We start from the raw sequence: 22,111 nt of genomic DNA, 5'->3' as shown, positions 1-22,111 counted from the left end.
AATCTGAAACGTTTGATGGGCATACCAAAACACTAAAATTCTCACTAAGAATTTAGGGGCACCTCTATCTAGCAATTTTACAAACAATTGTTCATGATTAATTCTATCAAATGCCTTGGACGCATCAATAAAACATAGAAATACAGATGAATTCAGGCTTGTGTACCTGAACACAATCTCTTTAAGAGCATAGATACACAGGTCAGTTCCATGTTTTCTTTTGAACCCAAACTGATTGTCAGTAGTAAGGACATACATTTCTAGCTTTGTCAACAGTATTCTCTCCAGTACTTTAGATAAGATACTGGCTAATGCAATAGGTCGGTAATTATCAATACTGTTGAGCTTACCAGCCTTATCTTTAAGCACAGGCACTAACATTACAGACATAATAGCATTTGGCAGGACACCATGAACCAGACAACCATTAAAGCACATGGAAAGCAACGGGCAGAGCTTATAGCTGGCATATTTTAGATGTTCTGCAGTAATGCAGTCCATACCACAGGCTTTGTTGTTATCCAACTTGTTAATGGCATCATAGACATCTGCTGCCCTAACTACCATATCTACAGAGAGATCAATATGTTCATGATTGATTCTAACTGGGTTACTTTTAACACAGTTAAAAAGGTTACGGTAGTGCTCATGCCAACTCTCAGCTATTTTTTCTGGGCTACTAACACCTTCAATATCAGACGGTAGGGGTGTTTTACTGTTATTCATTACTTTGACCTCTTTCCAGAAGTTAGTAAGGTTGTTATTCTGTAGCTTCCTGGCAAGCGAGTCTGCTCTCATTGTGTTTTCATTTTTCTTAATAAAACGAAGTGCATACTTAACTCTAGCATTTGTGCGTTTTTTCATATCTAGCAATACTCCCTGTCTAGGCCTACCTGCCTCTGACCAGAGTCTAAAGGCCTCTTTTGCCTCAGCGTACTGCTCAGCCACAAACTCATTCCATCCAGGTCTGATGTTGGGTACCTTACATTTACTTTTACAAAAGGGATCACTGGAAGCATTGAGACATTTCACAATAACATCATACATGGCACAGAGTTTTTCAGCATGTTGCACGTCCTTACAATTCATATCTGAGCACATTAGGGCCTCTTGAGGCAATGCAATATTATTTTAAAAAACTCGTCCGTTCAGCAGTGAAGTACCGGCCACAACCTCGCTGCTCAGTTTTGACCAGTCCAGTTTACTTGAGGAAGCAGCATTATTATTACTGGACAGCAGGGGGACATTCTCAACATTTAACCGTGCAGCAATAGGTATGTGATCAGAGGTGGCAAGTTCATAACAAATCTCTACCTTTTCCAGTGAGGCATGAGCATCAGCTGTGGTCACAATATGGTCTAACCAAGATGTTGTGTGCCACGCTTCACTAACATAGGTAAAACTTGTGTCAGGCAACAGAGCTTTACTCGATAGAATTAATTTAGACTCATTACAAAACTGCTGCAGGTGTGCTGCAAATAAAGATTTGCTATCTGACATGTCAGCATTAAAATCACCCATGATGTAGACACAAGATGAGCTGTTGTCCTCTATAAAGGACTGAATAAAAGCTAACCTGTTCAGAAAATCGTCCTCATGCTCATGTGATTCATACGGTGTATAAACATTTAAGACAGTAAATTTATTTTCATTATAATTACACTCCAGCCCTATGGCCCAGTCAACATTTAGACGCACCACCTTCACCAGTGAGTCATATTTGATGTTCCACAGTATAGCTACACCACCAGCTATCCTACCCCGAACCAGCCTCGTACTGAGGTCGGTAGTGGACTCTCCAGCTCCATGGAAGTTCATGTGTAGAGTGTTCAACTTATCCAGATCTTGTTTCGCCATCCAAGTTTCTTGCAGGCACAGAATGTCACATTGGTCCAGCAGTGTGTCCACCACCAAACGTCTTGATCTATCAGTAGCAGAATGTCCTACTCGCAAACCGCGAGTGTTGTATGAAACAACTGGGAGATCAGGTAGGTCCAGGCAGACTGAGCATAGGTGTGCCCCACCTAAGTTGCACCAGGTTCCGGTTCCCGTCTATTTACTGACTAATTTACTGTTGTGTTTTTTTTCTAAAATGTAAATACTGGTTCTGTTCTGTTCTGTTGTTCTGTTGTTTTTGCACAGCCAGTCCGCAGGCATTGTCACTTTCATTTCACTGCACATCTTGTATGTGCATGTGACAAATAAAGTTGACTTGACTTGTGTGTAGGACCATTAATACTTTACCAAATTAATACTTTACCAATTTTCATCCAAATAATCGGCAACTTAAAGATATTTTGCCACAACACTCAAGTTTACAGATGCGTATTAGATCTTGAAAATATACAATTATAGTGGAATTTGTTACAATCTGAATTATGCATATGAAAGTATGCTGATATATATATATTTTATGGATATTATGACACATTATAATTATCTGTTTGGAATCTGATAATTATCACTGACTTTCCACTTTGCTCTCCATTGCAGCTCGAAACGCTAGTGTGTTGTGTTCAGTTCTGGTCACCATGTTATAGGAAATATGTTGTCAAGCTAGAAAGGGTACAGAGAACTGTGCAGGAAAAAACTGCAGATGCTAGTTTAAATCGAAGGTAGACACAAAATGCTGGAGTAACTCAGCGGGTCGCTCAGCATCTCTGGAGAGAAAGGAATGGGTGACGTTTCGGATCGAGACCCTTCTTCAGGGTACAGAGAACATTTACAAGGATGTTGTAGGGACTTGAGGTTCTGAGATATAGGGAGGGGTTGAACAAGCTGGGACTCTATTCCTTGGAGGGCAGGAGGATGAGGAGTAATCTTATAGAGTTGTATATAATGATGAGAGGAATAGATTGGATAGACATAGAGTCTCTTGCCCAGAGTAGGGAAATCGAGAACCAGAAGACTTAGGTTTAAGGTCAAGGGGGAAAGATTTAATAGGAATCTGAGGGATACATTTTCCCCACAAAGGGTAGTGGGGTTTATGGAACGAACTGCCAGAGGAGGTAGTTGAGGCTGGGACTATCCCAACGTTTAAGAAACAATTATACAGGTACATGGATTGGACAGATTTGATGGAAATGGGCCAAACACAGGCAGGTGGGACTAAGTGTAGATGGGACATTTGGGCAAAAGTCTGTTTCCACACTGTATCACTCTATGACTATGACTTGCGCTGATTATGCAAAGTAAACTATTTTGCACCCATATCCACCCTGCAAAATATGCCCTTTGACTTATTTTGTATGTCACCTCATAAACCAGGCGTCACTTCGAACAAGACTCAGGAGAGGAACTTAAGGGCCTGTCCCACTTTGCAATTTTTTCGGCGACTGCGAGCTCCAGTGACTGACGCCCGTAAAACCATCAAGTTGTACGACATACACGCTGATGTATGCTGCTGCCTGCAGGTGACGCCCGGTTAGGGTTAGGGTCAGGGTTAGAGTTAAGGTTACGGCTAGGATTAGGGACCACAGATGGGCTAGAAAATATTCTTCCTTCAATGCATGGATTTTAAACATTAATATATTAAAATTAATACAATAAAATCAATTGTGCAAGTGAAAAGATGACTCCTCTCACCTCCACCCCTCCTCTTCCCCCCTCCCACCCCATCCCTCCTTCTCCACCTCCCCTACCCTTCCCCCCCCCCGCTTCTTCCCTTCCCCCCGCTTCCTCCCTTCTCCCCGATCAACTCTTCTCCCCCCCCTCCCCTCACATCCCCTTCTCCCCCTCTCCCTCCCTCCTCCCATTCTCCAAACCCCACCTGCCCCCCCACTTTCCCCAACGCCCCCCATTTGTGGACCCAGCCTGCGACCAGCGATTCCCCGCACACGATCCCACACACGTTAGGGACAATTTATACAAGCCTGTGTGCCTTTGTAGTGCGGGAGGAAACCCTAACCCTAACCCTAGCCCTAACCCTAACCCTAAGCCTATCCCTATCCCTAACCCTAGCCCTAACCCTAACCCTAACCCTATCCCTATCCCTAACCCTAACCGTAACCTTAACCCTAGCCCTAACCCTAACCCTAGCCCTAGCCCTAACCCTAACTCTAACCTTAACTCTAGGTTGATAGGCTTGGTATAAGTATACCCTAGTGTGTGTGGGATAGTGTGTGGGGGATCGCTGGTCGGTACGGACTCGGTCGGCCGAATGGCACTGTATCTCTGAATTAAATGTGACAGGGGCCCCAGGGGTTGGACTTGGGGAAGGGGGGTTTGAAGAATGGGAGAAGGGAGGGAGAGGGGGAGAAGGGGATGTGAGCGGGGAGGGAGTGGAGAAGGGAGGAAGAGGGAAGAAAGGGGGGGAGGGTAGAGGGGAGGGGAGAAGGGTAGGGGGGAGTGGAGAAGGAGGGATGGGAACGGGAGAGGGGAAGGAGAGGGGAGTTCAGTCTACACTCACAATCCATCCCTGTGAAAAGTTAGAGACAGTGATTGGATCTGGAAGCGGACCAAGACATTGTAAATAAAACTGAACACCTCAGACATCTGTTTAAAAAGGAACTGCAGATGCTGGAAAATCGAAGGTAGACAAAAATGCTGGAGAAACTCAGCGGGTGAGGCAGCATCTGTGGAGCGAAGGAAATAGGCAACGTTTCGGGTTCAACGCTCAGACACCTTTTCATTTGCACAATTGATTTTATTGTATTAATTTCAATATATTAATGTTTAAAATCCATGCATTGAAGGAAGAATATTTTACAGCCCATCTGTGGTGCCTAACCCCAACTCTAACCCTAACCGGGCGTCACCCACAGGACAGCATACGTCAGCGTGTCACAGGGCTCACGACCAAAGATACTAGAATCCGCTCTATAATCTTTGCTCAGGACACGATGAGGCACCCAGATGTCGCCCCTGGGTTTTGAACATTCCAAACTCCAGGGGCGACAGGGAGCCACCACGCGTCACTACATGCGTCACTACATACGTCACCACGCCGCGTCACGACCCGACCACGACGCGACAACCTCTTTTCAGGCTGTCGTCCTGCAGCAGTCCTGGGGATGGAGCGCGCGTAACCGTGGGGCGGATGCTGCGTGAACCCGCCGTGCGCGCCCCCGGGAGCGGACGCTGCGTGAACCCGCCGTGCGCGCCCCCTGTGAGGCGCGTGACGCGGCGTGGTGACGCATGTAGTGACGCATGTAGTGAACCCGCCGTGCGCGCCCCCAGCAGCTGCGGACGCGCGGGGGAGAGAGTAGCTGCAAAGATGGCGGGCGGCGGAGTGGTTGCAAAGTACAGCAGCTTGACACCAGTTGCATTTGTCGTTCACAAAACGCGAAATAACTTTTTCCGTGGGTCGGATATGAGTGCGTGCCGGGCAGTAACGTGATCTATTTGCTTTTCTAGGTCTGCCATGTGAGGCCAGGGCCAATCCTCACCTTAAGGTGCAGAGACTGGGATCTCGGCCTTTAACGTTGGTTTCATGGTAAGTAGGTCAAGAGGAGAAGAGACAGAGATAGGGAAATAGATAGATAGATAGATGGATACTGCGGGAGGCGGCCGTCTTTGTCATGCTCTATAGTGTGAATTACAAACGAAAAGGAGGAGGAGACATGTTGGGTGACAGTAAATGGCAAATATCGCAGCGTCTCAATTTTATATAGTGGGTGATGCCTCGTTAATTGCAACAAATATGTCTGAAGAAAGGTCCCATTGCCTATCTATTGCCAGAGATCCTGCCTATGGATATATACTTACATATATATATATATATATATATATATATATATATATATATATATATATATATATATATATATATATATATGTGTGTGTGTGTGTGTGTGTACATATATTCTCCAAAGATATTGTACGTAAAATCATGAGCGGGATAGATTGGAATAGATACGTCTATTCAATCTATGAAGTGCGTACGTATATTCTCTAAAAATATATAGTATTTGTCATACTTTGACTGAAAGAATTGTCTGCAGTGAATTGTGGAAGCAGCCCAGATCATCACACAAACCAACCTCCTTTCCATTGACTTCATTTATACCTTATGCAGCCTCGGCAAGGCCAGCAGCATAATCAAGGATGATGAAAGAAAGGGTCGACTGGGGCTTGTATTCACTGGAATTTAAGAGATCTTATAGAAACATATAAAATTCTTAAAGGATTGGACAGGCTAGATGCAGGAAAAATGTTCCCGATGTTGGGGTAGTCCAGAATCCGAGGTCACAGTTTAAGAATATGGGGTAGGCCATTTAGGACTGAGATGAGGAAAAACATTTTCACCCAGAGAGTTATGAATCCGCCACAGCAGGCAGTCGAGGCCAATTCACTGGATGTATTCAAGAGCTCCTTGGGCTAAAGGAATCAAGGGATATGGGGAAAGAGCAGGAACGGGCGACTGATTTTAGATGATCAGCCATGATCATATTGAATGGAGATGCTGGCTCGAAGGGCTGAATGGCCTGCTCCTGCAACTATTCTATGTTTCTATGAATCGCACCCTGGCCACTCCCTCTTCTCCCCTCTCCCATTAGGCAAAAGTTATAGAAGTGTGAAAACGCACACCTCCAAATTAAGTCTGAAGAAGGGTTTCGGCCCGAAACGTTGCCTATTTCCTTCGCTCCATAGATGCTGCTGCACCCGCTGATTTTCTCCAGCTTTTTTGTGTACCTTCCAAATTCAGTGACAGTTTCTTTCCAGTTGTTATCAGGCAACTGAATCATCCTACCACAGCCAGAGAGCAGTCCTGAACGACTATCTACCTCACTGGAGACCATCTGGCAATCCTTGATCGGACTTTGCTGGCTTTACCTTGTACTAAACGTTATTCCCTTATCATATATCTACAATATATCTAAACGGCTCAATTGTAATCATGTATTGTCTTTCCGCTGACTGGACAGAACACAACAAAAGCTTTTCACTGTACCTCAGTACACGTGACAATAAACTAAACTGAATGCTCTGCTCTGCTTTGTTGCAGGTGACGGTTTTAAGATGGCGACAGCAGACGGGGATCAGCAATCAGATCATAACTCTGAGCTGTGTGATTTAAAACAGAAAGTCATTAACCTGGAGGAAGAATTAACATCTTGTAGAAATCAACTTCTGGTGTTGCAGAAAGAGTTAAATCATACCGAAGTCCTATACAAAGACACAAAGAGTTGCAACGAAGAGCTGTACAAACAGGTAAACTAAATATCCAAAGAGACTAGTGCTACAAAACTCAAGTTTACAAATGTGCATTAGAGATTAAAAATATAAAATTCAAGTGGCATTTGCGGTTAGACCGTGGGCCGAGGTGCTTTTTCGTTTCATTTCGTGACCCACATCCCATATCTACCTGTATTTATAACAAATTGTGTAAAAATATTATAGAAATTATATCTGAAACTCGTCAAGAAAAAAGCGTGCACTTATTGTCATCTAGTTGTCATCTAGTTTTTGCAAGATATTGAACTGCAGATTACTGTGCATGCATACGTTTGAAAGAGTTCAACTTTGAGGAAGACTCTGGAGCAGAATACTTTAAATACCCAACTGTACTAAAGTAACAATGTTCTCCAAAAAGGATATGACATGATTATTATTGTGAGATTGTAGTGTTTTCTTTCGTACATCGTGTGTACTGATATAAACAAATAAAAATGCTATGTTTCTGTTTGTAAACTAGCCATTCATGACATACCCACCTATGAAATCTAAACCAAAAGATTGGGAAAATAAATGATTATGTACAGTCTACTTTTGCTGTTTAGTGTGTCCAAGTTTGAATTGATATAAACTCTGGGAGCGAGGAATAGAACACATCTCATCAATTACCATAGGGATGAGAAAGGTCTGCTTGTTCATTTTAGTTACAGTGGTTGGATTAATTTTAATCAACAGGTTCACGGCAATGCAGTGAGAGAGGATATGTCTCACCGTGACATCCTGAGGTCAGGCGGTGAGTGAGGCCGCTAAGACTTAATGAACAGTGCACTTACTCATCTAGATCCAGTCCAACGATCCTGGACACTGGTTCATGCAAAATACCTAAAACAAAGTTACTTTCCTCTGGTAGACGCACGATGCTGGAGTAACTGAGCGGGACGGGCAGCATCTCTGGAGAAAAGGAATAGGTGATGTTTTGGGTCGAGTCCCTTCTTCAGACTGAGAGATAAAGATATCTTTAGTTTCTCTCTCCCCTCACTCGCAAACTGATGAAGGGTCTGGACCCGAAACGTCGACTATCCATTTTCTCCAGGGATGCTGCTTGACCTGCTGAGTTACTGCAGCAAGTGTGTCTACCAGAGGAAAGTAACTGGCAGTCAGTGGGGTTCAGTAAATTGGGGAACGCACAGGATCTGTCCTCACCCATTAATTAGGCGGGTTCAGGAGCCGGTGAAACCCGGGACCTTTGCGACAGTCTCACTCACCGTACGCCTCCAGTCGGACTCTTGCCTGAGTTTTACCACCTGAACTTGTTCCAAAAGTCACCCGTCCGGTGTAATTGGCGTAATAATATTCAATGTTCCCATTCGAGTCTCGGCACTACCACAGCTCCCCATAGAGTTATATACAGCTACCTATTATTGAGCACAAGAGGGCGCTGTTACTTTTTCTATTTAGCTTAATTAATTAGTGTGCAACGTTTTGCCTTGACGAGTTATGAATTCCTTCTCAATGATATTTTATCTAAATCTGTGCCAGATTTCAAGTAGCTACCAGACATGGGTCACGAAAGTTGAATTCTAGACACATTTTCGATGTTCGGCCCACGGCCTATATAGAATGGAGCATGTCAAAATGTACCAATCATATATTTTATGGATATTATGACAGATTATAATTATCTGCTTGGAATCTGATATTTATCAGTGACTTTCCACTTTGTTCCAGAGGAAGGAATATGGGAGGAGGGAAAGGGTAGTAGTTGTGAGTCCAGGTAAGGCACAGTGGGGGTGTGGGGGGGGAGGGAGAAAGGGAGGGTGTGGGGGTGAAGGGGGGGGGGGGGGGGGGGGGATGGTAGAGGTTATCTAAAATTGGGCTGGTGTTATCATTTGGAGGGGATATAAAGGAAAAAAAGTATAGAAACATAGAAAATAGGTGCATGATGAGGCCATTTGGCCCTTCGAGCCAGCACTGCTATTCATTGTAATCATGGCTGATCATCTGCCATCAATAACCCGTGCCTGCCATATCCCCATATCCCTTGATTCCGCTAGCCCCTAGAGCTCTATATAACTCTCTTTTAAATTCATCCAGTCAATTGGCCTCTACTGCCTTCTGTGGCAGAGAATTCCACCAATTCACAACTCTGGATGAAAAACTTTTTTTCATCTCTGTTTCAAATGGCCTCCCCATTATTCTTAGACTGTGGCCCCTGGTTCTGGACTCACCCGACATTGGGAACATTTTTCCTGCATCTAGCTTGTCCAGCCCTGTTATAATTGGTGCCTGTAGATGTTTTTATTAGATCCTGTAGCGCCTGTTTCCGTGCTGTATCTCTAATACTCTAAAAATAAAATATTTAAGGACTAAGTAGTTGTGTACATGAGCTAAAATGAAAAAGAAGTTCTGCTGGTTAAGTAAGATAAGAGTAGTAGCATTAACCATTTTATAATTTCAATAGTCTCTGAGTTTTACATTTCTAATTCCACATTCATGGAATTAAATAGGATGGGAGACAAAAGTGGTGGAGAAACTCAGCGGGTGCAGCAGCATCTATGGAGTGAAGGAAATAGGCAACGTTTCGGGCTGAAACCCTTCTTGAGACTGATGTATGGTGGGGGTGCAGGAAGAAAAAAGGAAGAGGAGGAGCCAGAGGGCTGAGGAAGAGCTGAGAAGGGGAGGAGACGATAAGGGCCACCGGAAATTGGAGAAATCAATGTTCATGCCGCTGGGGTATAAACTGTCCAAGCGAAATATGAGGTACTGCTCCTTCAATTTCCGGTGGTGCTCACTTTGGCCATGGAGGAGGCCCAGGACAGAAAGGTCGGATTCGGAATGGGAGGGGGAGTTGAAGTGCTGAGCCACCAGGAGATCAGGTAGATTATTGCGGACCGAGCGGAGGTGTTTGGCGAAACGATCGCCAAGCCTACGCTTGGTTTCACCGATATAGATCAGCTGACATCTAGAGCAGCGGATGCAATAGATGAGGTTGGAGGAGGTGCTGGTGAACCTTTGTCGCACCTGGAACGACTGCTTGGGTCCTTCAGTGGAGTCGAGGGGGGAGGTAAAGCGACAAGTGTGGCATTTCTTGCAGCTGCAAGGGAATGTGCCCGGGGAGGGAGTGGTACGGGAAGAATTGACCAGGGAGTTACGGAGGGAGCGGTCTTTGCGGAAAGCAGACAGGGGGAGATGGGAAGATGTGCCGAGTGGTGGGGTCATGTTGGAGGTGGCGGAAATGACGGAGGACTATTTGTTGTATGTGACGGCTATTGGGGTGGAAAGTGAGGACTAGGGGGACTCTGCCCTTGTTATGATTGGGGGGATGGGGAGAGAGAGCAGTGTTATGGGGTATTGTAGAAACCCTGGTGAGAGCCTCATCTATAGTAGGGGAGGGGAACCCTCATTTAAATAGTTTTTAAGAAGGAACTGCAGATGCTGGAAAATCGAAGGTACACAAAAATGCTGTAGAAACTCAGCGGGCGCAGCAGCATCTATGGAGCGAAGGAAATAGGCAACGTTTCAGGACGAAACCCTTCTTCTTGTGTACCCCCGTTTAAATAGGATGGGAATTTGTTACGGTGATTTGAAAGTAGATTTTTCATTTGTGATAAGCAAAAATTTGAAACTTGTTATATATTTTCAGATTAAAGATCTCAGTGAAAAACCCCATGAAAGAAATGAAGAAAGTAACAGAGTTGACGTTGAAGTTCAGACAGACCTTTGCTTCACACATGAACACACAGGTATGTGGAAACAATTGGTGCATGGAATGTAAACCTGAAAAATAATTTACTGCTGGGAGTAATTTTCATTTACAACATTCTTAGTTTTTGTGAGGAAAACATTTCACTTGTAGAAATCCTCTAGGTGATGGGCAACATTAGTTCACAGTTTCGTCTGAAAGTGCAAAAGAACTTGACATTTATCGCCTTGCCAGATGTTTTTGAAATATTACCACATGTTAGGACCAAATATTCTGAAGCAAAACACTTTTAATATTTTTTTACCATGACAAACAAAATAGATATTGTAAAAAAAACTTAGTGCATAATTCTCGTTACTTTGTCTCTGTTCTCTAGACTACCAAGAAGATGTTGATTTTTATTATCAGCTGGAAAATGATGAGAATGAAAGGAGGCGAGTGCCAGGCGATGTTACAGATTCTGTTCCAGTTCAGTCTCAAACACAACCACAGACAGACAGCTACCAGTACTCAGAAATTGTTGAGACAGATAATTATCAGTGCACCGAATATCTGGATAAATCAACGTTACCAGATGGAACAGACCATAAGAATGTGGATGATGATACAAGGGTATGTAGTGCTTGTGATAGTTTAACTGTAGAAGTTGAGACATTATGTTACAGTTGTACAAGGTGTTGGGGAGGCCGCACCTGGAGTATTGTGTTGGGTTTTGGCCTTCCTGCTATAAAAAAAATGCTATTAAGCTGGAAAGAATACAGAGAAGATTTACAAGGATGGTACCAGGAATGCAGGGCCTAAGCTGTAGGGAGATGTTGATAGGCAATAATAATAATAATACATGTATTTGTATTGCACATTTAAAAACAACTCACGATGACCAAAGTGCTTCACATCAGTGCAGGTACTAATTTGATACATACAACGGTAGACAGACCTAACAATACATACATAAACTGTTTACAGCGCCCCCTCAGAGTGACTCAAAAACGCTAGGGAGTAGAAATCGGTTTTGAGTCGTGACTTAAAGGGGGCAGCTCTGATGAGGAGGGGGATGCTGTTCCACAGTCTAGGTGCTGCAACCACAAAAGCGTGGTCACCCCTGAGCTTAAACCTAGACCGCGGGATAGCCAGTAGCCCCAAGTCGGCCGACCTGAGGCTGGGATTATAAAAGTATAATATAACATAATGTGACGATAAATGTTCCTGTCAGACAATTAAGTTTAAAGTGAGTTTCAAAGAACAGCATAAAGACGTTTCCACTTAGTGTCAGGGAAGCGTGGGAGCCAACTAGTTTCAGAGCACACAACAAAAGTGGATTTGATGAGTTTTGGGAGTGGGGAACAAAGGGTGCCAATGAGTTTCAAGAGAGTGCAGTGACTGTAGACACAAGAAACTGCAGATGCTGCTGTACGTAAAAGAGACACAGTGCCGGAATAACCCATTTGATGAAGCAGCATCTGTGGAGAACATGGATCGGCAACGTTTTGCTTCGGACCCTTCTTCAGACTGCTGGCGTTTCAGGTCGGGACCTGTCAGGGTGCAGTGACTGGGTAGCTGATGATTTTTTGGAGAGAATGGGATCTGGGGCACCAGTTAATTTCAGGGTAACGCATGAAACATCACCTCTGCTAAAACAATAGAATTGCCAAAGAGTCTAGTAGTGGATTATTGGGGTTTATTGTATCTAAGCTATTGAAATATATGTAATGGGTAAATCATTGCATTTCGTAGTGTAATGATTGAATCATTTGTATCGTTTAAAAATAAATTACCACTTATGCAAAATTTGTCAAGATTTTCCCAACATACTGTAACTTATTTTTTAAATATATTTTCTATCCTTGATACGGTCATTCTCTCCATCAAAGCCTTTATACTTGAACTTCTCCCACAAAGGTCCCTCACAACCCTTTTCTGTCTTCACTGTCCTTAATTGCTACTTAATTCCATATATATTTAAAATGTATCTTCTGTTTATGTTGCCTCTGCCCCACCAGTGACTGTTACAACATATTCACCTGCCCAGTGTCACCAAACACTCAACTCATTACCACAGGGTTCATGACTACATTTTAAAACAGCAGAGAACCTGTCTGCAGGAATTCTCCCTCTAAATCCCTGTGCTTTTCCATTTCCCTCTTGAGTAAATAGATGGTTTTTGAGCACAAAATTTGGGTCAATCTTTCTAATTTTGTAGATTGTTGCTTCAGCAGTGAGTGGTACTGTTCTTTCTCCAAATCCTAATCGATTGTTAATATTGAAAGTTAAAAAAATTATTTTGTACGTTAATTTATCTACGACCATTTTTCTTGTTTCTTTCAAGGACTCGATGAATACATCCCTGGCCGATAGTTTGCGTGCTACAGCAGAAACTGCCATGTCTCAGACAGGTTTCACATATGATGAAAGTAGTGGGTTATATTATGATTACAGTACTGGCTTCTATTATGATTCGGTAACGATTTGTATTCCCTTATCCATTATTGATTTCACTTTCATTTAAACAAATTAACATTTAAATAACTGCATTATTAGTGTGTTTTAATAGGCCACATTTTAAAAAATGAAGGCGTTGTCTGTACAAGGCAATGGATACTTTGAATAATATGAACATTTTTGGATGCACTGTTTTATTTTAATGAAGATGTGTGAATTAGACGTTTCTATTATGTTTGGGTTCTTATCAATATGCCATTCACTGCAACTTGGAATGTGGGAAGTATCAGGAGATCATTTGAAAATTTAAGAGGGGTTGATAAAAGCAACAGTGAATTGGGGAAAATAGAAGCCTTATGTGAAGGAGATTGGTAGGTTTATGAGAGAGTTTTTTTGATGGGATTTAATGGCTTGCAAATTCAATTGATCATGACAGATAAAATGCAATTAGATTACACAAAGAACAAAATATTGAAAGCATGAAATAGGGTTGACATAAAATGGATTGTTCTGCATGGTATGGACAGACATAATGAATCGAGCAGTCCACTGAATTTGTGTGAACAAGGGTTCTGACTATAAATATCACCTATACATGTTCTCCAGAGATGCTGACTGACCCACTGAGTTACCCTGGCACTTTGTGTTTTTGCTTGAGTGCTGACATTTCCTGGTTTTGATCTTCAAAAGCATCCATTCATTTTGGAATTATCGTATAAACATATAATTTCATGAGCGAAAACATTTTTTTTCTCCCTCAATCAAAATCCTTCCATTTTGAACAGCTCTTAAATCCATTTAATGTAGCAGATTACAGTAAATTCATAAACTATTAGTAATTAATTCCAAATATACTTGCTATTTACCTTATAAAATAAGGCTGAAATTTATTCATGACACTGTTGGGCTACTTAAAGGCTTTTATTTCACTAGTTGACAAGTTGAGCAATATAGATCATGAAGGTGCTAGGAATAATAGGCATTTTTCCTCTGGTCTATCTTAAGTAGCCTGATAAAGGCTTGTAATTGGGATCAAGGCCCTGGGTTAGAGAGGGAAAGTTGATCAGAACGTCATCACAATACAGTAAGAACTATTGAAATACTTGCATTTGATTTTCAAGTAATGACAGAAGCAGGTACAGATTTAAAATCTTGCTTGTACTGTGAGAACATTTCCAAATTAGCGATCTCTCATCTGGAAGAGTACTCGGTCATGAATCAACATGTATGTGATTTTGTGTAAAATATTAAGTGAATATTCATGTTACCATGGCTGGGTCCTTGTTCGAACTAGGGAGAGCCTATAGAGTAATTAGCCTATTGTAAGCAAATTTAATTTGATCTGTATGCATAATCAGAGTTTGCATACTCTTTGATTTGCCCATGAAAAGTATCTTATACTGCTTGATCATTTTCACCCGTCTAGTACCAAAGTTTTGCATTTTGGATAGCAAAAATCTATATCAGCTCTGTTTTACCATAATAAGTGCATAACAAGTTATGTTAAAATATTAAAATTTTAACCTATGCTACAGTTTCTTAGTTTACTAATGTAGCTTAGTATTTACATTCAAAAACTATGTATCGTGGATTAATTTAATAGTTTGTAATTCTACATTTGTTTTCTACATTTCTACATTGGCTAGACAAACCAGCTCTACTATGATCCAAACACTGGAATTTACTATTATTATGATGCTGGGAGCGGCCTCTACCAGTTTCATTCTCGAGTGGATCTACATTCATACCACACGGCACATGCGGAGAGAAAGGTGAAGAAAAAACGTAAAGTAATTGAAAAGCTAGAGTCAAAAGAAGGAAAGGTATGTTGCACTCAGTTATCAATGGAAATAGTGTAATCCAACCTGCTGTGCCAACACAAGGTCTTGTTAGAATGAGGAGAGAGTAAAGTTTCAAGATGTTGTGCTTTAAGAATTCTGACCATTCAGTCTCTGTTTCCAGTTTACTTGTCACTCTGCCTTCTCTGTTTATTTCCTCGGCCAGCAGTTATCTTGAGTTAATGCTCCGAGGGCCACATGAATGTTGATTGATTCTCAATCACTGAGTTGATGACATTACTTGCGATTTCCCATTAGCAAAATGTGGATATTGCACCACTTTTGTAGATTATGCTGAGGAGCAGATAACCGCATGTCCACCTGTGCAATAAAGTCACCATGTCTCAACAAAGACTGCCAGGGGGATCAGTACCAACATCCATGCTCTTCAACGCTGTCCCCAACTCCCGGTGCAAACTCAAGCTGGATGCAGAAGGATAATGGAGCTGTACGTCACTAGGAAGCAGTTTTCAATGAGTAATGTGAGGCCTCGGGGAAACCTATACTGATAAGATATCACCCTATGTGGATGGAGCTTTGACGAGAGGAAAAAACTAGGGAATAAATTTTGCCTCGTGTCGAAGTTTGAATTTGGAGGGATAGTGTAAAGCTTTTGCTGCATGCTTACCAATGAATACCATTGATTCAATGATTCATTGGGAGACACTTCTATCCACTTTGTAGATGATTCAAAATATCTTTTAAATAAAATCATGCTAGAACATCAGGAGTTGTTAAGTTTTAATGAACCTCTTTAACAGTCAGCGATACCGACAGCATTGGTTAGCAGTTTCTTTTATAGTTGATCCTCCTCCTTTGTGTATAGAAGTAACTATTTTGATAATTCATGTGTATGTGCCTCTATTCCTCCATCTTTAAAAAATAATTTTGAAGCGTCTGGTAGTTCTTGTCTCCGATTGTATTTCAACACCATTAATATTTTCCATCAATATCTATTTATTGCCTTACGGATCTATGACAACCTTCATGGATTGTCCATATTTTCCACTTGTAGCTCCCTTCTCTCACCTGAATAGTACGCATATTCCTTTTTCTTCCAAACAATAAATTTAATTAAAGCAGCCTAAATATATAACATTTTGCTTCGGGCTTTTCCATTGACCATGTAGATGTCAGGTGAAGGTTCACAATAATGCTTTTTTAAGACCAGATGAAGGGCAGATTGCAGAAGTGTTGCATGTGCAAACGTAACAATTGTAACAACCACATGCAATCATTTGAGGAAAGTTGCATTTTGTGTAACATATCATTTGACCTATGGCTAGGAGGAACATGTACCAAAAAAAAAGAAGTTGTTCTTGCATCAATCCTGAGCTGTCACTTGCTGCAACAATAATTTCACAAGGAGTAAAAAAAGTGGTCTGCGTGTATGTCATATTAGATCAATTATATCAAAATGGATGTGAATATCAATATCCATTCATCTTGTTGACTCTTAATGGTACATGCACATCATTTTATCCCATTTTTCTGATTTGTATGTGAATGGCAATATCCATTCATCTGATCACTTTTTATAGTACATACACATAATTTTATCCCATTTCCTGGTTTGTGTGAGATTAAGTCTTTGTAGAAACGAACAGATGCACAATCTGCTTTTTTGCCATCCCTGCCTGGACCAGGCAATGACAGGTATTACACTGTCTTGTAGGTTAACTGGCCCAGCACCCATCTTGTCACTATTCTGTGACAAAGAACATTAAACTTAATGCTCCGTCTGCTAAGGACTTTGTTTTTTTTTTAAATAAATGTCCAACTATTCATTAGATTCTGTTCCTCCTGTCCCTAGGTGCTGCAAATGACAGAATCAATGGCTAACTTGAAGATATCTTCTTTGGGATGGTCAGAATCAGCAACAGGTAGATTAATGACCAACAAACAGGTTTCTGTTACAAACATCAGTCCTACAAATGCTGGGAATGATCTATTAATCATACATGATTTCTTAATTAGTACAGGTGTCAGGGATTATGGGGAAAGGCAAAAGAATGGGGTTAGGAGGGAGAGATAGATCAGCCATGATTGAATGGCGGAGTGGACTTGATGGCCTAATTCTGCTCCTATCACCTTATGACTTATGACAAACATAACCTGAAAGAAATCAAACTCAATGTTACACCAAGTTTTGTGAAATTTTGATACATATTTGAGGCACATACTACTTTGATGCTTTCTTCCCTTGATCATTCCTTTTTGGCAGTCTTTCATTTGATTCAATATTGAGATTTTTTTAAAATCAAACATAAGATTGTGAAAACCTTTTGTGGCAAAGATACAATCTATTAAAGGCTTTTCCAGATTAAAATCTGAAGCCCTCCTTTAAGTGATTTAAAAAAAATGAAACTAATTGGAGTTCATTGGATCTTTAATTGATATTCAGGTCTCACTATAAGGAGGAGGAGAATCTAACTGAATGGTACCTTGCACAATGAAGCTTCAATTCCAGGCAATTTGAGAGAATTATTTACAGTATGATTTCCATGGAAGATAATAGTAAAGAGAAAAACATCCTGAGCTCAAACTGCAAATTGACAAGGATTTGCTCGGTGTTTACAGAATTCTAGTTATTTCTGGTTGCCATCATCTGCAATAATTTGTTTTTGTTTGATATTGTCTCAAAATTCAGAAATGCAAGCTGACTAGATTCCCGGAGGAATTTAGGTGGGGTAAACAAGATTAACATCCCAATTCTATTATCTGCATCTCAACTTCTATTATTGAGCCATGTTGTGTGGTTTGAAAATTGGATATTGTTAAATTGCTGAAAATTGGATATTGTTAAATTGCTGAAAATTGGATATTGTTAAATTGCTGAAAATTGGATATTGTTAAATTGCTGAAAATTGGATATTGTTAAATTGCTGAAAATCTAAAATCTAAAAAGGAAATCTATTTTTACAAGTTGTCATTCATCTTCGGTTAGTTCCTTCAATTGACATACAGTGGGGATGGAGGTTCTGTATCTGTATGTTTCAGAAGCTAGACACGAAATGCTGGAGTAACTCAGCGGGACAGGCAGCATCTCTGGATAGAAGGAATGGGTGACGTTTCGGGTTGTGACTCTTCTTCAGACTGAATTGGGAGAGGGAGATACAGAGATAAGGAAGTGTAAGATGTGAAAACGAGACAAGGGGACGGAGATCAAGGAAAATGTAGAATAGATCATTGTTAGCTAGGAGAAGGTAACAACAAAGCAAACAGATAAAATGTAAACAAGGACAGTCAGACTAATCGGAGAACTGGGTAGGGGGGTAGGATGGAGAGAGCGGGAATGCAGGAGTTACTAGAAGTTAGAGAAGTCAATGTTCATACCGCTGGGGTTTAAGCTGTTCAAACGACATATGAGGTGTTGCTCCTAGAAATTTGAGCTGGGCCTTGTTCTGACAATGGAAGAAGCCCAGGACAGAAAAATCAGTGTGGGAATGGGAGGGGGAGTTAAAGTGTTTAGCAACTGGGAGATCAGTAGGTTTAGGCTGACTGAGCGGAGGTGTTCAGCAAAACGATCGCTGAGCCTATTCTTTTGCTCCAGTGATGCTGCCTGACCCTGCCGAGTTCCTCAGGTTTTTGTGTCTATCTTTGAGGTTGTGTATCTGTTTGTAAATAACTTTTTTACAGTTTATTACAATTAAAATATTGTGATAGAGTTAGTGGAACACCTATTTTTCCTTGCATGTCGAAAACAAGTCTTATGGTTGTTAAAAGTAAGATCAGATCTGATCTTATTAAATAATGGAGCAGGATTGAGAGTTCAACAAGCATGCTGCTCCTAATTCATGTATATGTCGTCAAGTATGCGAATATGGCCAGATATTGACTACATTTGTCGAAGTTGCTTTAGCAATCCCTTCTAAGGTCACATCCAAAGTTTTACATTTAATTAAAGGCACGTAAGTGATTTATGTTTTTAAGCAGTTGATTTATTAACAAAAGTATATTTTAAATTCGGCATCACTTTGTTCATAGTACTAGTTGATACGCAATGATTGCAGGACACTTATTTTGCATATCACAAATACGTTCCCATTCTGAAATATTTCATTATATATAATTAGAACACGAAACAGTACAGACCAGGAACTGGCCCTTCGGCTCCCAAAGGCCGTGCTGATTTAAACTAATGACGCCAATTTAAATGAATCCCATTAGCACATTGTTTATATCCCCCTATCCTATAAGCCTCCAGGAAACATTCTGTGTAAAGTTTTTTTTTAAATTGCCTCACAAATCTCCTTTTAATCTTTCCCTCTTTCACCTTAAATCTATGCCCACTGGTCATTGCTCCCAAGAGTCCTGCCATTTACTGTACCCTTCTTGTTTACGTTTTGCGTAATAATAATAATACATTTTATTTATGGGCGCCTTTCAAGAGTCTCAAGGACACCTTACAAAAATTTAGCAGGTAGAGGAAAAACATGTAAGGGGAATGAAATAAATAGTAGAGACATGACTAGTACACAAAGTAAAGACAGAATTCAATTCAAAACACAATATGAGGCAATTAATGCACAGATGAAAAGGGAGGGGGACGTGGGGCTAAGGATAGGCAGAGGTGAAGACATGGGTCTTGAGTTGGGACTGGAAGATGGTGAGGGACACGGAATTGCGGATCAGTTGGGGGAGGGAGTTCCAGAGCCTGGGAGCTGCCCTGGAGAAGGCTCTGTCCCCAAAACTGCGGAGGTTGGACTTGTGGATGGAGAGGAGACCGGCTGATGTGGATCTGAGGGACCGTGAGGGTTGGTAGGGAGAGAGGAGGTCAGTGAGATATGGGGGGGCCAGATGGTGGAGGGCTTTGTAGGTGAGGATCAGGATTTTGTAGGTGGGAGATGGGAAGCCAGTGAAGTTGTTTGAGGACTGGAGTGATGTGATGCCAGGATTTGGTGTGGGTGATGAGTCGGGCAGCTGCGTTCTGGACCAGTTGGAGTCTGTTGATGTAGGTGGAGCTGATGCCAAGGAGAAGTGAGTTGCAATAGTTATGGTTCACTGTATCGAAGGCTGCGCTCAGGTCGAGGAGGATGAGGATGTTGAGGGAACCAGTGTCAGCAGAGGTGAGGAGGCCATTGAGGACTTTGAGGAGAGCAGTTTCTGTGCTATGGAGGGGGCGAAAGCCAGATTGGAGGGGTTCAAGTAGGTTAGGAGGTGGGAATGAAGTTGCGACGCAACGATACGCTCCAGGGTTTTTGAAAGAAAGGGGAGGTTTGAGATTGGGCGGTAGTTAATGAGAGAGGAGGGATCAAGACCAGGTTTCTTTAAGATTGGTGTAACAGCAGCAGTTTAGTGCAACACATCACTCGTGTCCGCGTTGAACTCCATCTGCCATTTCTCTGCCCACCTGATCTATGGCCTATTATATCCAAGAATCAGTGATATTTAAAAGATTTGAGATTCTGTTTGTCATTGACAGATATCATAAAGCTCTTCCAAGACTGGTCCTTTAATATTTTTGTATTATTTCCTCCTAAGGATATTGAATCAGAAATATCAAAAGCTTCAAGCAATTGTAGATTCTGGGACCAGGAAGAGAGCAAATTATCATCATCGGAAAAACGAAGGAAAACAAAAGTGGTGGATATTGATAACAGTTCATCCAATGGACTCAATCAAAAGCTAGATTTGAGTGTCCAAGGTGAAGGGGATGTCAAAATGAAACTGGAAGAAGAGGATGAGGCTGGGTTTGCTAGTGAACCAGAGGAAGGAGAAATTACAGATTCCGAGCAAAGTAGTTTTGTAGATGAAGAGACGGAAGAATCAGATGAAGGTGAAGACAATGAGAATATGAAAGAAGGTAAACGATTTTAAACAATACTATTTAAATTTAGATAAAATCGGGAGAGAAATATTAGTTGCAAAAATAAAATGATAAAATATTGTATATCCATCAAAAAATCAGGCTTGGGATAGACCCAGTAAGGGATAGATAAGAGAGTCATATGATAGCGATATCAGAATGACATTTAAGCAAAGTAACACTTTAATGTTTACCAAGACAAACCTGGCTGTTAGCAAATCAGAAAGTGAGATTGCAAAAGAAGGGGAAATGTAAGTAAACTAATACAACTCTGGAACAGGACCCTTTTCTGGATAAACGGAACTGAAGGGAAGTGAAAGTAAAGGTGCTCTTTCACACTTGGTAATTCTAAATAAAGGTGCAGTGGCAAAAGACTGGTGGACACTGGCAAAGCATCATTGTTTAAGAAAGGCAAATTAGTACGTCCAATAAGCATAATTACATTGATCGCTGGAAAACTTCCAAGAGATCATAATCATGTCAGCTTAACATGAGTGATGGGAAAAATAATTGCATCTCAATGAAATGAGATATTAGGAAAATGTCCAAATACATCAACGAGCATAGACAAATCCAAATTGGCTAATTGCCACACTATCAGTCCACTCCTATTCATCAGTAAAATGATTCAGTAGGAACAGATAACTCCAGACTTCATCACAGCCTTGGTCCAAAGTGCTAAATTCCAGAGTAAATGAGAATTGCAAAGATGGAAATCTGAAATAAAAATAGAGAATGCTATTTTTAATGCTCAGAAGATTAGGCAGAATCTGTGGAAAGATAAAGTTAACATTATAGTCTTGCCCAGCTGAGTATTTCTAGATGGTAGAGGTAAGGTGAGAGAGATTGCGAATGAGGCAGTATTTGACTGAGTATAGTATCAAGGTACCCTGGTAAAATTGAAGTAAATAAGCATGAAAATGAAAATACCCCAATGGTTGAAGTCATACATCTAACAAAGGAAGATGGTTATGGATATCAGAGATCAATAACCCCAGTCTCAGGTTAGCATTGTGGAGTTATTCCAGATAGAATGCGAGGCTCAGTCATCCTCCACTGCTTCCTCAATGACCTTTCTCCCACCATAAAGTCAACTACAGATATTTGCTGGTGATCCCACAATGTCCAGTTCCATTAGCAACTTTCAACAGATGAAGCAGCCTATCCCTGGCGTGGTTGATAAATGGCAGGTATCATTCGATCCAT

At 41.3% G+C, this 22,111-nt stretch overlaps 1 protein-coding gene across 1 annotated transcript in view; it reads left to right on the top strand.

Annotated features, from left to right (window-relative positions):
* Positions 1 to 5,159: 5,159 nt before the first annotated feature.
* The window catches only part of aggf1 (angiogenic factor with G-patch and FHA domains 1), a 32,767-nt gene continuing 15,815 nt past the window's right edge, over positions 5,160 to 22,111 (top strand). Inside the window, exons 1-8 of the mRNA XM_033018614.1 lie at positions 5,160 to 5,241; positions 5,356 to 5,434; positions 6,947 to 7,152; positions 10,760 to 10,859; positions 11,196 to 11,431; positions 13,146 to 13,277; positions 14,905 to 15,081; positions 20,581 to 20,902. Of these exons, the coding sequence (XP_032874505.1) occupies positions 6,961 to 7,152; positions 10,760 to 10,859; positions 11,196 to 11,431; positions 13,146 to 13,277; positions 14,905 to 15,081; positions 20,581 to 20,902 (1,159 nt within the window). The 5' untranslated portion in view covers positions 5,160 to 5,241; positions 5,356 to 5,434; positions 6,947 to 6,960. The remainder of the gene's footprint in view (positions 5,242 to 5,355; positions 5,435 to 6,946; positions 7,153 to 10,759; positions 10,860 to 11,195; positions 11,432 to 13,145; positions 13,278 to 14,904; positions 15,082 to 20,580; positions 20,903 to 22,111) is intronic.

This window comes from Amblyraja radiata, chromosome 3 (genome assembly GCF_010909765.2).
Source record: "Amblyraja radiata isolate CabotCenter1 chromosome 3, sAmbRad1.1.pri, whole genome shotgun sequence".
NCBI classification, from domain to species: Eukaryota; Metazoa; Chordata; class Chondrichthyes; order Rajiformes; family Rajidae; genus Amblyraja; species Amblyraja radiata.
This window is presented reverse-complemented; position numbering and strand designations above follow the sequence as displayed.